This window comes from Corvus cornix, chromosome 5, assembly GCF_000738735.6.
Source record: "Corvus cornix cornix isolate S_Up_H32 chromosome 5, ASM73873v5, whole genome shotgun sequence".
Lineage (NCBI taxonomy): Eukaryota > Metazoa > Chordata > Aves > Passeriformes > Corvidae > Corvus > Corvus cornix.
In genome coordinates, this window is record NC_046335.1 from 24,433,415 (window position 1) to 24,447,936 (window position 14,522).

The following is a 14,522-nucleotide window of genomic DNA, read 5'->3' on the forward strand; positions in this document are numbered from 1 at the left end:
ACCTTAGTCTTTCAGAGAGCATCTACAGAACGCTAATACAGTTCTCAGGCATCAAAAAAGGCGTGAAACCCATAACAGGGCTGGACTCAATACTGCTGAGCTGATGTTGATTTAAAAAAGTATTAAATTTTGGTAACATTATTATTAGATACTGGCACAAAAAAAACCCCAACTCACAGAATTGCCATTGCTACAGAAAGATTTAAGGAGAAATATTTTTATTATATTTTTGTTCAGAATTATTCTTAGTCTCAGTATATATTGCGATAGCAACAAAAATATTCCAGGAGCTGAGGTTCTGATGCCAACTATGGTATATCTTGCTGCAGTAATGGAACTGTGAGAAGAATAGGGCTTTGATATTTTTTCCAGTCTAGAGAAGTTACCACTATGCTCTGTAACTCTCTCTTACACTCAACCAGCTCCTTCCTTGAAAAGCTCCTATATATCCTCTGTTTAATTCTTCCATTAGGAAAAAACGAAGTCACTTATTACATCCATCCAAAGTGAGAATTGTTCTCTCAGCTAGTTGTTTTGAAGACTTACTCCTTTGCAATGCCTCCATCTTTATTTTCCAGTCTGTCCTCAGAAAGATGTATGCTCCTTCCTTTTTCCACTCCCACAGGTGGCACCCACTCCCTTTTCCGTTCAACATATCAAAGTTCTGCACACCCAAATTTCAAGATTTGTCTGTTCTTCATACCCACTTCACACGTGGTGTTCTGTTTGTCCTTACACTATCCTGGTGTCTGTTCTTTCATGATGTGCTCTTCCCTTGGTTTTCCTGATGTTGCCTCCATCTCTGTTCTTCTTCATGACAGGGAGTGAAACTAACAGTACTTTCTTGACATTGGGTTAGAATGACACAAAATCCAACAGAAGAATAATGAATAAACTGCAGGAATCTGTAGCAACTGTGACCACCAGAAACAATAGTCTTTAATGCTTAAAAGTCTGAAACCAAAACTTCAAATTCCCTAATTTTCTTTAGCCATAACTAGCTGACATAGAGATAGGGACCCAAAGAAGTTTTAAAATCCATTTTCAAGGCTAGCAAAATTCAAAAATAAACGTGTTCTGAAAAGAAGTTATTTACTGCACACAGTATTATATTTTTCTTCCATCATGTGTATCTTCTGCCTTAATTCTACTTTTTCTTCTTTTCTCATGAAGGATTTCACAAATTTACACTTTTTTCCTCACTTTTTCCTTTGAACAATGTAAAAATAATAAACTGACAATCTTTGGATTATTTGTTTCTGTAGACGGTTATAACTCCATTTCAAAACGCCCTTTGTCTTCACTTTCCCATTCTTTCCATGGGACTTGTTTAGGTAAAGCCTATCAATTAGAGGGCTACCTTTTAAAACAGAATTCTAATATTCCTCAAAGTAGATAACACTTTTATGGTGTACCTTTCTTATGTTCTTTACAATATAATTTTGTGGAGTCACTTACTTATCATAAAGTCAGTACTAAGTAATAATAAAAATGCAAACACCCATATTTACAAGCTTCACTCTACCATGTGTTATACACTGCAGTAATTAAACATTAACTAGTAACATGAAATCACAGCAGCATGTGTTCTCCCTTCCTCAAAGAACTTAACGCAGGGGGATAAGGTTTTCCTTAAGCACACTGTCTGCCCTTTATTAGGTTCTGCTTGTCCATTAGAACTCTCCCCAAGGCTTTTATGAGAGAGGCACACATAGGCTTCCACAAATCCAGTTTGGTTCACATAATTCCAGATTTCAAACCATTTATCCAAACTTGGTAACATTCTTAGAACTGTAAGACAGGAAACAAAAAAACTGTGAAATATTAACGATGCTTCCTTTTAGCAAACAGTTTTAAGTAGTAAGGAGCCTCTTGCCCTCTCTCTTCAGCATTTAAAGGATTTTATACTTCCTGTACTCATAAAAGGAGAAAAAAAGTTTATTTTTTAAAGGTCATTGTTATTACACTCTGTAGCTCTCTTTAAAATTTGGTTTGTTCTTCCTTTTAAAACAAAATAAGCATGTTAAATTAATATATCCATATTCATGCCATTCTGTTTCGAAGAGAAAAATATGCTGAGGACATCATTAGAAAGTTTAAGCAGTAGTGTAGAGAAACAACAATTTCCTAACAAGTATTTCAACTGTATGCATAAAAATGAAACTACCCCTGACACACCTTTCTTTCCAGGTTTTAATGAGCAATGAACACCTATATCAAAGAGAACCAAGTACAGAGGTAAAACACTGGGCAAATATCCAGGAACAATCACAAAACTTCATATTCAACCCAAACAAGTTGCATTAGCTTTTGGCTGGTGGATATAACAACAACACATAGTGCAGCTTTTTTTTTCTTCTGAAAATAAAGCAAGCAGATATGTGAACTTAAATAAGAATAAAATTATGCCTGTATTTCATTTTTTTCTTAATATGTTGATTAGATTTGCCTTTCCCTTCCCCCACTACAGAAAACCTAGGAACTCTCTTTTCCATCTATAATATTCACAGTATACTGTATTCTCAGGAGTTTGATATTAAGTGGAAAGTCAGCCATCTGTTTTTCAGCTAGAGAGTTTATTATCTGCTCCATTTTCCTGAAGACAATTATTCCTCCCTTACAAAATACAAGTATTTTGGGGACAGCTATTAGCACTATTAATACTCTATGAAGCGCGCGTGATCTATGAGGAAACAATTTTACCAAGCTTACACTCTCTTTCTGAACAAATGCTACAATGAATTTATAAAAGCACTCCCATTAAATTTTTTAAACATCTCCATGAAAACCTTATTTTTCATCTAGTGGCTACACTGTATACACAGTCACTTTTCAATAATAAGAATGCTCAGCTTCATTACATTAGCAGGTTCCACAAGCACAGCATACGAACTGTCTCCATGCTTGTATGTCTATCTAAAGAACAATTAATAACAAATATAAGCACACATTCACTTTCAGCTATAAACTTAAAAACCTTTCCTTCTGAGAATTCATACACACTTCATTCACTGGATATACGCCAACATCCGACAAAAATTCATTTTAACTACCAAAAGAGCAGATTTTTCAAGAACATTGCGGGTCTCTAGTCGAGGTGAATGTGAGACTATCTCCAAACACGGGGAGGGGGTAGTATTGCTCTGAACCAGCTAAAACAATAAGTGCTATTTGAACTGCTGGTTGAAAGGTAGAGGCACTGGTAATCATTATTTCCCCTTGTTTGTTCAGGACCTTCCAACAAAACAAACAACCTTTTTGTGATTGGATTGACATGGTGTTAACAATGCATTTAATGCCCAAATCAGTATGAATACAGGTAAAGCTCCTACTAATACCAGTACCAGGATGTTAAAGCCATCTATTTTCTAAGCAACTCTAAACAACCACACATAAAAAAAAAAAGTCAAATCTTCCCTCCTTTAGCAAATAAAGCTAACATTCACTAGGCCACGTCATATAGCAACCACGGGTACTGTATGAGCCATACAGCCATCTGTTAAATGCTTGCCTACTGTACCTGCAATCTTTTCTGCAATCTTAGCTTCTGTAGCTCTGTCTTGCAATTCTAAGTCCAGTTTCATTGTCTTCAGCTCCTTGTCCTTTTCAGCCAGCTTATCTTGAAGCTGAATTGAACAAACGGACAGTAAGATTCTTATCTGGCTGAAACTGTCAACCAGTTATTTCAACCACAATAAAATTGTAAATAACAATTTCTTACCCCCAAAATACAAACACTAAGCATTACAGCAGAAGTTCAAATTATTGTATTTATTTGTTTAAAGAACAAATGTTACTAATATATTTTTTAACATCTGGCCTATCTTGCTCTGTGAGACAAGTAGCAATGCACATGCCACTGTTTTTATTTGGGATTCTCTTCCTCAGGTATCGCCAGCTGTAGTCCTTCTTGCTAAGGAAGTTTAGAATTGCATGTAATATAATGCAGGTGGTGTCTGCATGAATAGCCTGTTTCCTACCAAGATACTGACATCACAGTTGGAAAAGACTGGTGTAAATGCATTTTTCATGTTCTTCAACAGATAGATTGATATTTCACATCTTCAGGCCTTTCTTTTAAATGGGTATTCACTAAATCTTTTCTTGGACAGATATCTGAGCTTGAATATTCAATGACACTTCATGGAAAGACTAGAGACTGTTAGGTTGTTTAGGCATATGCCACCATAGCTAACACTAGAAGAAATGCAGTGTTCAAAGAGAATGGAATTTTCTCCCCTTCAATAAAGCAGAGCTATCAGGGCGCATTAATTATCTAGGCCACATGTACAGAAGCATCAGAACAATGAGCTCTAGATGCTGTTCATGAAATCCTGGTCTAGTCTTTGGTCTTCACTGGTTTTCATCCAGGGTGTAAGAATCTATGTCATTGATTTAAAAAATCAGAGGGTAGCTTGGAGGGGTTTTATTTTAATTCCAGAGAAATAGTTGTTAAGCAGATACTAAGAATCCAAAATGACAGGAAGCTAGTGATTGGTGCACTAAAATAAATAACAAAACTAAATCAGGCACAGTTTAAAATGAATGTTTTGCAAGGGAATTATAAAAAAGCAAATACTGTGATCTGAATATCTCAATTGTACCTTTTTATTTTTGGCCCTCAGAGTGTCCAATTCTTTTAAAAGGAATGCAGTTTCTGTTTTCCCACCTAAATCTTCAGCACCATTCCATGAGGGTATAAATTCAGGGAGTGTCCTGTTACCCTTTCCTTCTATAGTGCTGTATTTAGGAAGGGGGGGGGAAAAAAAAAAAAAGAAAAATAATTAAAAAAACCAGTTGTTATTCCACCCCTCTGAAACAAAATGCACAGAAATAAATTATCAAAACTTGCTAACAAATTTGTTAACCACTGCAAATGTATTAAATAGCCAGAAAAATGGATGCCCTTCTACCACTTCTTAAAGTTGTAATTCTGAAAAGAAGCTGTAAATCTGGAATAGTAAATAAATATTCTACACTACTAAGGCAAAAACCAGATGAATATAAACTGGCTATGAAGCCTATAAACAGCAAATGCTTAAGGAAAGCAAATATTAAAAACCATTGCTTAACACAGAGCAACAAAGTAAGAAAACATTTGGGGATCAAAGTGATGCTCAGGTTAAAGCAAACCAAATTTTTTTGTAGGATGATTCCATAGGATGTGATATAAGAATATCCATAAAAAAACCTAGAAGTTCATCTTGAAGAAATCTGTAAAATGGTGGTATGATTCTAAATATTATAACTGACAACAGGAATTCCATACTGCATCCCACTTGGAGTTTTAAAATAACTTATGAGCCATAGACAAGGAAAAATAAGACAAGATTCAATGGCCAGAAAAATTCTGTCTCAAAGTAAGACTTTCATAAAACTCCTTGGATATCCATTGATACTCACAGATCACTCAGATCTCACTTGTAACATGGCAGCAAAATCAGTAAATAAATGGATTAGAAGGGGAACTAGCAAATATTTTTAACATTTGCTTTCCTTAAGCATTTTCTGGTTAGAGGCTTCATAGCCATTATGTCATAAGGAGTAACCACAGAAAAGCTGTATGTTCTGAACTCCTGTTTTCACTGTAGACATTTCTTTATGTGTAATTCACATTCTAGAAAGAAAAAGAAAGCTATTGCTCCAAAGAGTCATTCTCTTAGGTAGACAGTTGTCTGTACTCAGCCACCTCTTTTTCACCTGTTTCCATTGGATTTATTTCCTCTGTGTTTCTTTAAGAAGGAAGTTAAGATCTGTATTCTGCAGCCAAACTGTGCAACCTAAAGCCCATTAAACACAGCATGGAGATTAAAATCAAGAAAGCACTACTAAGTGTTATTACACTACATATGGGAGAAAGAGAGCTTAAACTGCTTGTCTTCCCTTCCAAGATCCTCCAGTTCCTATTTAAGCTTTGCTGTGTCTAGCACATTTCATTTAATATTGCTTCAGGCTGCAAGTGATAGATGCATCTAGGTACTCTTGCCCAGATATGACAAAACTCAAACGTTTCTTGTGCGTTTTCCATCTTCAAGAGATGCTCCCATTAACAAGTTTGAATATAACTCATCATCATCTTAAACTGAAAGAGGGTAAGTTTAGATTAGATATTAGGAAGAAATTCTTTACTCAGAGAGTAGTCAGACACTGGAACAAGTTGTTGAGAGTTGTGGATGCTCCACTCCTGGAAGTGTTCAAGTGTTGGATGGGCCTGGTCTAGCAGAAGATGTGTCTCTGATCCTGGAAGAGGGGCTGGAACTAGATGATCTTTAAGGTCCCTTCCAACCCAAGCCACTCTATCATCATCTTTCAACCCCTCAAATGTTTTCTTCCTTTCTCCTTAAAATTAAAAATGACAAATCACATTGACAGTACAGCAAGACCATTACCTACAATGCAAATCACCACCTACTCAACATTTCCTGGGTTTTTCTACATCAAGAAATTTTATCATATGTTCTAATTACAATCTACTTGGGCAAAGACAGGTTTCAGCATATAGCTTTAGGATCCTACAGGTAATATACTTGTAGATGAGATGGTTCAACATGCTGACTGCTGTGGGAGGTTAATCTCAGTGTTCAAGACCAATCTGATTGTCAGTGGGAGTGGCACTGGTGAAAGGTAAGAGGAACAATTTTTGGCTGACTGTGTACTGGGCTGTACCTATGCACTCTGGATTATACTTGGCTTTTAGGGCAGGATGCATTGCCCTTAATGGCATTATCTCAGTCACTAATGCAGAAAGGCAACAAGGAAAATGATGAAGTGTTAAGGATTGCGTTTGGCCCAAAAAGTCACTGTTAGATCATAATAAAGATAACAAAACCAGGTGTAGAATCTGCGAGACAGGTGAGGAATTAGAGTATTTTTCAAAAGTATATAATAGGGCTTTGCAGCCTTGATCCCATTTGCAAAAACAACTCTGACACTCTCAGTTAAAACTTCATCTTCAGAATGCCTAAGTCACTCAAAACTGGTAGCATGTTCCCTAACTACTTGACAAGTCAAAGGTATAACTAGTCAGCTAGTTATACCTTTGTACATTGTGTCATATATAGAATCAGAGTATGTATTTCTTAAGGCTGCTCTAGAGGGCCATTGCAGAGTACAAACATTAATGACAAGAAATTACCAAAATTAATGACACAATAAAATCTTGAGAGTCTGTATTAAACTTTTCAACCATATTAGCCTGTCTTCAGATTCCTGTCACAGACTGCTACAAGGTATTACAGCTCCTCATCTTCACTCTTCCAACTTCATCTGGACTTCACCCTGCTTTATTCCTGCTTCCTACTCACTCATCACATTTCAGGTGCTTGTTGTGCAAAGCCACAGATACTACTAGACTTTCAAGATCTCTTTTAACTCTGTTCAGCATGCACTTTCAAAATTCTCTGTAGAGTTCACAATCATTGAAATACTCACAAGGTGTGATATAAACCATTGCAATGATCACATTTTCTATGAGTGCTAGAGAATACATAGGTGAAATGCTGCATTCCACAAGGGAAGAATGGCAGATATGGTGAGTCTAAGTACAAAGCTGACTTACTAATTCTCATGTGCGAAGCAAACTTCCTTATATTTATTCAAAAATCCATATGTATACTGTCAATAATTTGAATCTAGAAAAACTATATATAGGGATATTTCTTGGATTTACCTTGATTCTTCAGAACCAGAATTAAAGTCACTTAGGGCTCCTCTTTGACTGGTTACTTGCAAGTCTGAAAGTTTCAGTGCTTCAGTTTCTGCCTGGATAAAAACTTCTGTGGGTTTTTGAGAATTCTTATAAAACTGAAGTTCAACACCAAAGTCTTCTTTTTTGTGATCCAAGATGTGTATTTCTAATCGGGAAGAGAAGCAAACACATTTTCTCATTTGGCAAATGAAGCACAAACTTGAGATTTCTCATTTGAAAATGGCTTGTTATAAGCATTTAATATTGTAGTAGACAGGAACAAGCAATTTAGTTTCAGATTCACAATTTCTTCATCCCTTCACTAAGGAGTGAGACCTGTGTTACCTACAGCATGGATATAAGAATTACAAACCATTTACTGGATTTTTCTCAGGGAAACATGAAAAATTCATCATCATTTCCTAATTCCCCTTCCCCCTTAAATGACTGATTAAAATAATGCTGACTGTAGAAAATTATTTACTTCTTACAAAATTCATCTGTACTATAGTGAGGTAGGATGAATTTCTGCTCTACAGAGGGAAATTTTCAGGTTATAACTAGACTCTTATAATGAGGTCTCTTTCAAGTCCATTTTGGCTACAAAAGGAGTATCATCAAGCTGTAATTAGCAACAACAAATTTAAAGCACCATTATTTATTCCTGGAGAGTGTGAGGTACAGGCTCATACAACTAAAGAACTTGAAGAATGGAAAGCAGAAATTGTGCCAAAGGGAAAAATTATCTGATTAAAATGTTGAGTGTGGTAGATAGTTCTCTTAAGCTTGGCTACTAGATATTTTTAGGACATATTTCTGATATCAAGGCATTTAAATGAAAGAAAGATCCACATACCACAAATGCTCTTTCATAAAGTAAGAACAAGTAAGTTTTAATTATAGAATTATATTAAAAAATGAGAAGGAAGCAGCCTAAAAACACTGGAAATGGAAAAAAGGTGCATATATTCTTCATTCTTTCATTTAGATTAGTAGAGAACAAACACTGGAGCCTTTGCTTATTTAATAAAGTTAGTATTTCCAAATATTTTGGTTAAAATATAGGGCATATATTCTTTGATCCATCTTACAACATCCTCAAAAATAATAAGAAACTGTCTATATAGTTGAAATCAAGTAGAAATAGACCAAAAATACAAATAAATCAGTATCTAGGTGTTATCCTGCATGTAAACATACAAGCACAGTTTCCCAAAAAATACTGAAAACTGTCTCTAAAGTGTGTTGCAATAGATTCTTCTTGCCTTAAATGAGGAAAGACACAGCCAATGCCACAGGAAGCAGCCCAAGGGCTCCAAGAGATGACGTAGGAATTGGCTGAAGTCAGTTTAACAACTTCCGATACGAAGCTACGTGCTACCACCTCCAGGAAAAAGTTATTGGTACCCACTGCTCGCCTGTATTCTCTGCATCCACTTCAGCACAAACTTATTTGAATCCACTCTAACTATTCCTGCAAACTATAATCACTGATCTTTGTACTAGAGAAACAACAGTCAACAGAGTATCAGAATCATTGTTTTTGAGCATGTGGGGACCATTACCATAAAATATTTGTCAATAAGTATTGACAAATACTTGATTGAAGTATGTTCTTCACATCATTTCACAGCTAGTGCAGAAATTGAACACAAGGCCACAGCCACCTGGATTCTTTGAACAAATGCACACTGTTTCCACTGGCTTGAAATCCTGCAGATTTTTGAGCAGAGATTTCCTCTGAAGTGCTGCTACATCTAAAAACTGGATTTGATCTCTTACTCCTCCTTACAGTAAGAAGCAAGGATCTCTAAAGAAACATATATTTAAAAAAATAACCAAGTATACTCTAAGAACCTGACTCAGTTTGGGAGTGACAACACATTAGGGCAAAATTTGGAATCCTCTCCAGTTAGTACTATCTGAAAACTAACCTAGTCTGAATTTCCATACTTGAAAAGCATTTCATAGTGAGTTATGTTTCCCATTTGATTTATATTACAAAGAACTTCCTATGAAGTGTCCTGTTCACTTCTCCTATATCAGATGCAGTGTCTGTATAAATGTACTTGCAAATTATGCTGTCACACGCTGCAGGGGAAGTGCAGTGCTTCACTTGCCGTAACAACTTTTCCTCCTCTTCCTCTCTAGGGCATCCACTTAATCTATAAGCCATATATATGTGAAGTGCCTCAGTATTTCCAAATATTTTGGATAAAATATAGGGCATATATTCTTTGATCCATCTTACAACATCCTCAAAAATAATAAGAAACTGTCTATATAGTTGTCTGTCTATATAGAAAGTGTGTCACATTCTGTGAAAGAATTCAAGCACAATGTATATTTGTTGAAATAACCAGTGATGGTATTGCCAGGAACTTTTGTTCCTTGTTTAGCACAACAGTATTCTACTTTGGCCCTATCAAATTTGGAGAAGAAAAATCTCACTCCAGAGTGCTAAAAAGTTTAGATGACATTTTAGGCTGCTTCTATTCCCTTAGCGTGAGAGTATGTTTTTCTTCTTTTCACAGATCCTGTTTTGTTAATTTGCTCCTTTCACTCCAGGGCTTTAAGAAGAGACCACAGAAGAGTCACTGCAGTTGGCAGAGACCACTGGAGATCACTGGAGATCACCTTGCTGGCACCTCAATCATTTGTACCATGAAGTTGTCATCAGTAGACTCCAGCAACTTCCTAGATCCCTTGTGCCCTGCTGCTGTCCTTCCTGCAGATCGTTAACATCATTGTAGTCCCCCATGAGAACCAGCACCTTTGAACATGAGAGTTCTTCCTGTTCTCTGAAGAAGGCCTCATCTACTTCACTCAATCCTCCTCCATGCCCCTCCCTCTTAGAAGGAGGATCAAGGCAAACACCCCTTGGGTTCCCATGCCCTCGATCATCACACCCAGAGCCGTACAGTCACATGCAAGACTTTCCAGGTCACCCCAACAGTATCACCAATGCCTAAGAAGAGCAGCAGGGAGTAAGAGGGTCAGATGAACATCGGCAGGCTTTCTATAACATTCTGAATATGAGCTCCCAACAAGAAGCAAGGGTCTCTAGATCACAGGTCAGTTCAGCAGGCAGATGTTTATTTTTAAAACTAGAAGTGAACATGACTGCATGATGAGGTAAATAACTGCATTAGCAGCTACACTTCTGCTAAACCCTGAGGCCATGTCAGGATATGTGTTTTGAACTGTAAATTACTGCAGCTAAAGAAAAAAGAGAATTTAGACTAGTACTAGAACTGTGCTGGCATTTATTAAAGCTAATTCTGCTTCTTTAGACAACATACATTTGCAGCACACCTTTTCATCCAGATTCAATTCCCTTAAGCACATGGGTAGGACTAAGTAGCACCACAGGAAGGCTGTAAGTGGCGTTCTTGGAAACATTAGGTGAAACACAGAGGATCTGTTTTTTCTCCACTGGCTTTGTAAGAGAGAAGATAATGGCAGCCTCTTCCACTCAAAACTGAAAGCACTATGCCCTAAGTGCATTAAGGTGAGAGATTTTTACTCATTTAATAAAGCTGTAATGGTTTTTTTTGACCAACATGGGAAATTTGTCAGTAGAATGCTTTGGGGAAGACATTTTGAACACTGCCAGATCAATGGACATATGATTAATTTTATTTTTAAAACCACTTTATTCTTCATATAGCCCATGACCCCCACTTGAAATAATTTAGGCCTTGGTACATGGTAGCTTGTCTTGTTGCTAAACGAAGTGGCAATTTTAATCAATGCACTTCAGTGCTTTTCCTCATGCCTCCTGCAAACCGTATTGTGCACTAATTACCAATGCTGCAGACACACACTGGGGAGTAAGTAGCATTTGCAATAATCAGGCTGCACAGGGAACATCAGAGAAAGGGTAAAACAGCCTTGCAGGCTTTGAAAAAAATTATGTAGATTTCATTAAGTAGTATCACCACCTCAGACTCTGGTTCTTGAGTATACTAAACAACATTTTTTCCATATAAAATAGAACAAGTCCAGTAGCCCAGATTAATATTTCACTATAGGGAGAAGCTGAACAGCTGATCTTCTGTATGTATTTATCTTGAATGAATAGCTTGTTCACATTGCGGGAAAGAAAAGCAAATGTTAAGAAGAAGGAATATAAAGACACTAGAATTAAATCTGGGAATTGATTGTGAGGGACGTAAAGGGAAGATAATGCTGTCATGGCTTGAAACAGTAAAGGCAGAACAGAATTCAATGTTGTTAAGCTGGGAGTGGTTAAAAAGTCAAGTAAAAACAGTGAACACATCAAACTGTGCAGGCACCTACTATTCCTCATAGCTTCTTCTAAGAAGTGGAAGATAGATAGCAAGAGTCAGGGAAAGCACAGCATTAGAGAATCCTGTACCAACGGTGAGAAATGCACAGAAGGTGCAGATTCAACTGGAGGACTAAAGAGGCAATAGCTTCCTTTATTATACCACTCAGATATTCAGCAGTCCCATCATCCAGCAGAAGTTGGGTGGACACCCCCTTCCCCCTGTCTATAGTCTTTCAGCACCCTACTAAAATGCACTGATCAGCTCAGAGGTTTGCAGGCAATCTCCACAGAATAAGAGTAAGGCAAAACAAACAAAACCCAATGGAACATGCACATAGCACCTCAAAATACAGGATTGGCTACAGATCTGGTTGCAGATGAGTATGGGGACACTAGAAGCCCCAAGGGTGCCAAATCAGCTTCAAGTGTAATAGTACTTACAGCTTGTTACCTATAGCTCACCAGTATTTGTTTTAAGCTGGTCTGTGGCACATAGTATGTTCTCATCTGTCTGCAAAAGCTGCATGAGTGAACCCCTAGAGGGATGGCAGTAAGAGGCATAATAGGAAAAAGAGCAAAAGCAGAAAGGAAGAGAATGAGCCATATACACCCCAGGAGCAGGAGCAAAGCTGACTGCAAATTCAGTAGCTATGACACTGTGACACTGTCAGATTAAAAACATTTGAAAAAATGTAAAACAAAACATTGTGCTGTATTTGAGGAAGTGCAACATCAATCACTAAAAGCCTCCAGAATTCCTCCTGTTAATCATAGAATCACAGAATGTTTTGAGTTGGAAGAGACCCTAAAGCTCACCTAGTTACAACTTCCCTGCCATGGCCAGGGAGGCCACCCGTGATATCATACTGCCCAGGGCCCCATCCAGCCTGGTTGAATACTTCCTAGGACAGGCCATTCCTAAGTTCTCTACACAACCTGTTTCAGTGCCTCACCACTCTGTGGGTAAAGAATTTCTTCCTAATATCTAACCTAAATCTCTCCTCTTTTAGCTTGGCACTGTTCCCCCTTGTCCTATCACTATCTGCCTGTGCAAAAGGTTGCTCTCCCTCTTTTCTTTATAAGCCCCCTTCAAGTACAGGAAGGTTGCATTGAGGTCTTCCCAGAGCCCTCTCTTCTCAAGGCTGAAAAACTCCAGCTCTCTCAGCCTGTCCTCACAGGAGTGGTCCACCAGCCTTCTGATCATCTTCCTGGCCTAGTCTGGATTTGCTGCAACAGGCCCACACTTTTCTTGTGCTGGGGCCCCCAGACTGGATGCAGTACCTCACATGGGGTCTCACAAGGGCAGAGTGGAAAGGTACAATAACTGTCCTCAACCTGCTTGCCACATTTCTTCCAATGCAGCCCAGGATGCTGTTGGCTGTCTGGGCTGCAACCATGTATTTTTTCTTCCCAGTCTAAACAACAACACAGCTTCAATGTCTGTGGGGGTTTTCTGTGTTTGTACAATACCAAAAATTTGGAATTTCAAACAAGAGGGAATATTCATTATCCAACAAAACTATCTACGCAAAGAGCCACCTTGGCCCTATACCAAACTAACCTGTTCCCCCTGGAATAATAGGACACAGTTCCTATGGCTGAAAAAAACCTTGATCTTGCCGCACTACAAATCACACATCTACCACACTTGCTGCAGTAACTATGCATGTAAAAGCATTACTTTAGAACTTGACCTTCATTTTCACTAGACTAATTGCTGTTCTTTATTATTGACTTTCAAATTATCAAAATTTTTTCCTACATTAATAATACTAAAAACTTAACCTGATGGCCACTAACTTCTCAAGATATGCAAATGAAATTAGTACTATGGCCGAATTTTCCTTTTTGAGCTGAAAATGATGAGTCAACCATTTTGTCAAAAGACAAACATTCATTCACTCAGCTATTTAACTACTAGAACTTCTCCCAAACAGAATGACTGTGCAAGACTCAGACTGCTCAACAGTTTACCCTTTACTGAATGATTAAAAGGCATAAATCCTGAAAATGAGTGGGAACAAAAATTATAGGCTTTTACAGGCATAAATATGCAAAGAAAGAAAATGAGTCTGGTGGAAGAAATCTGATCCTATTGTCTGGCATTAGGATCAAGAGTTGGTTTAGGTCTTATGCATTATCAGAATGCCTGTATTTTCCTTTTTCATTCATATTTGAGCTAACACAGATGCAAATACAACATGATTTACATGCATATGTCAAAAGGTGTTCATTACTTTTGACCCATTTCCTCACTGTTTTATCTTTCCCATGATCTACAAATAATTTTTCAGAGTTAATCCTAAGAAAAGGTACTGTACATAATTTTCAAAAAGAAAGTAATCCCTGTTTCTGGAAAACAATTACAAAAAGTCAGTGCAAAAATGCAAGGTCTGTAATATATGCTTTCTCCAAAACAAACAACATGAAAAAGTGAAGTTTTATTGTCTTTGGACTTGCTACAGATTTACTTATGTTAGCAATTATTTAGGTTCCTTCGGTGCAGTGTAGTATACTGAGAACAAGTAATCTGCAACTAAG

General features: G+C 37.4%; 1 protein-coding gene across 5 annotated transcripts in view; it reads right to left on the bottom strand.

Annotated features, from left to right (window-relative positions):
- MIPOL1 (mirror-image polydactyly 1) overlaps positions 1-14,522 on the bottom strand; it is a 189,868-nt gene that overhangs the window by 133,086 nt on the left and 42,260 nt on the right. For all 5 annotated transcript variants that reach the window (XM_039552714.1, XM_039552713.1, XM_039552716.1 and 2 more), the window contains 3 exons: positions 7,670-7,853; positions 4,605-4,740; positions 3,521-3,626 (listed from right to left, as the gene is read on the bottom strand). In XM_039552714.1, the coding sequence (XP_039408648.1) occupies positions 3,521-3,626; positions 4,605-4,740; positions 7,670-7,853 (426 nt within the window). The remainder of the gene's footprint in view (positions 1-3,520; positions 3,627-4,604; positions 4,741-7,669; positions 7,854-14,522) is intronic.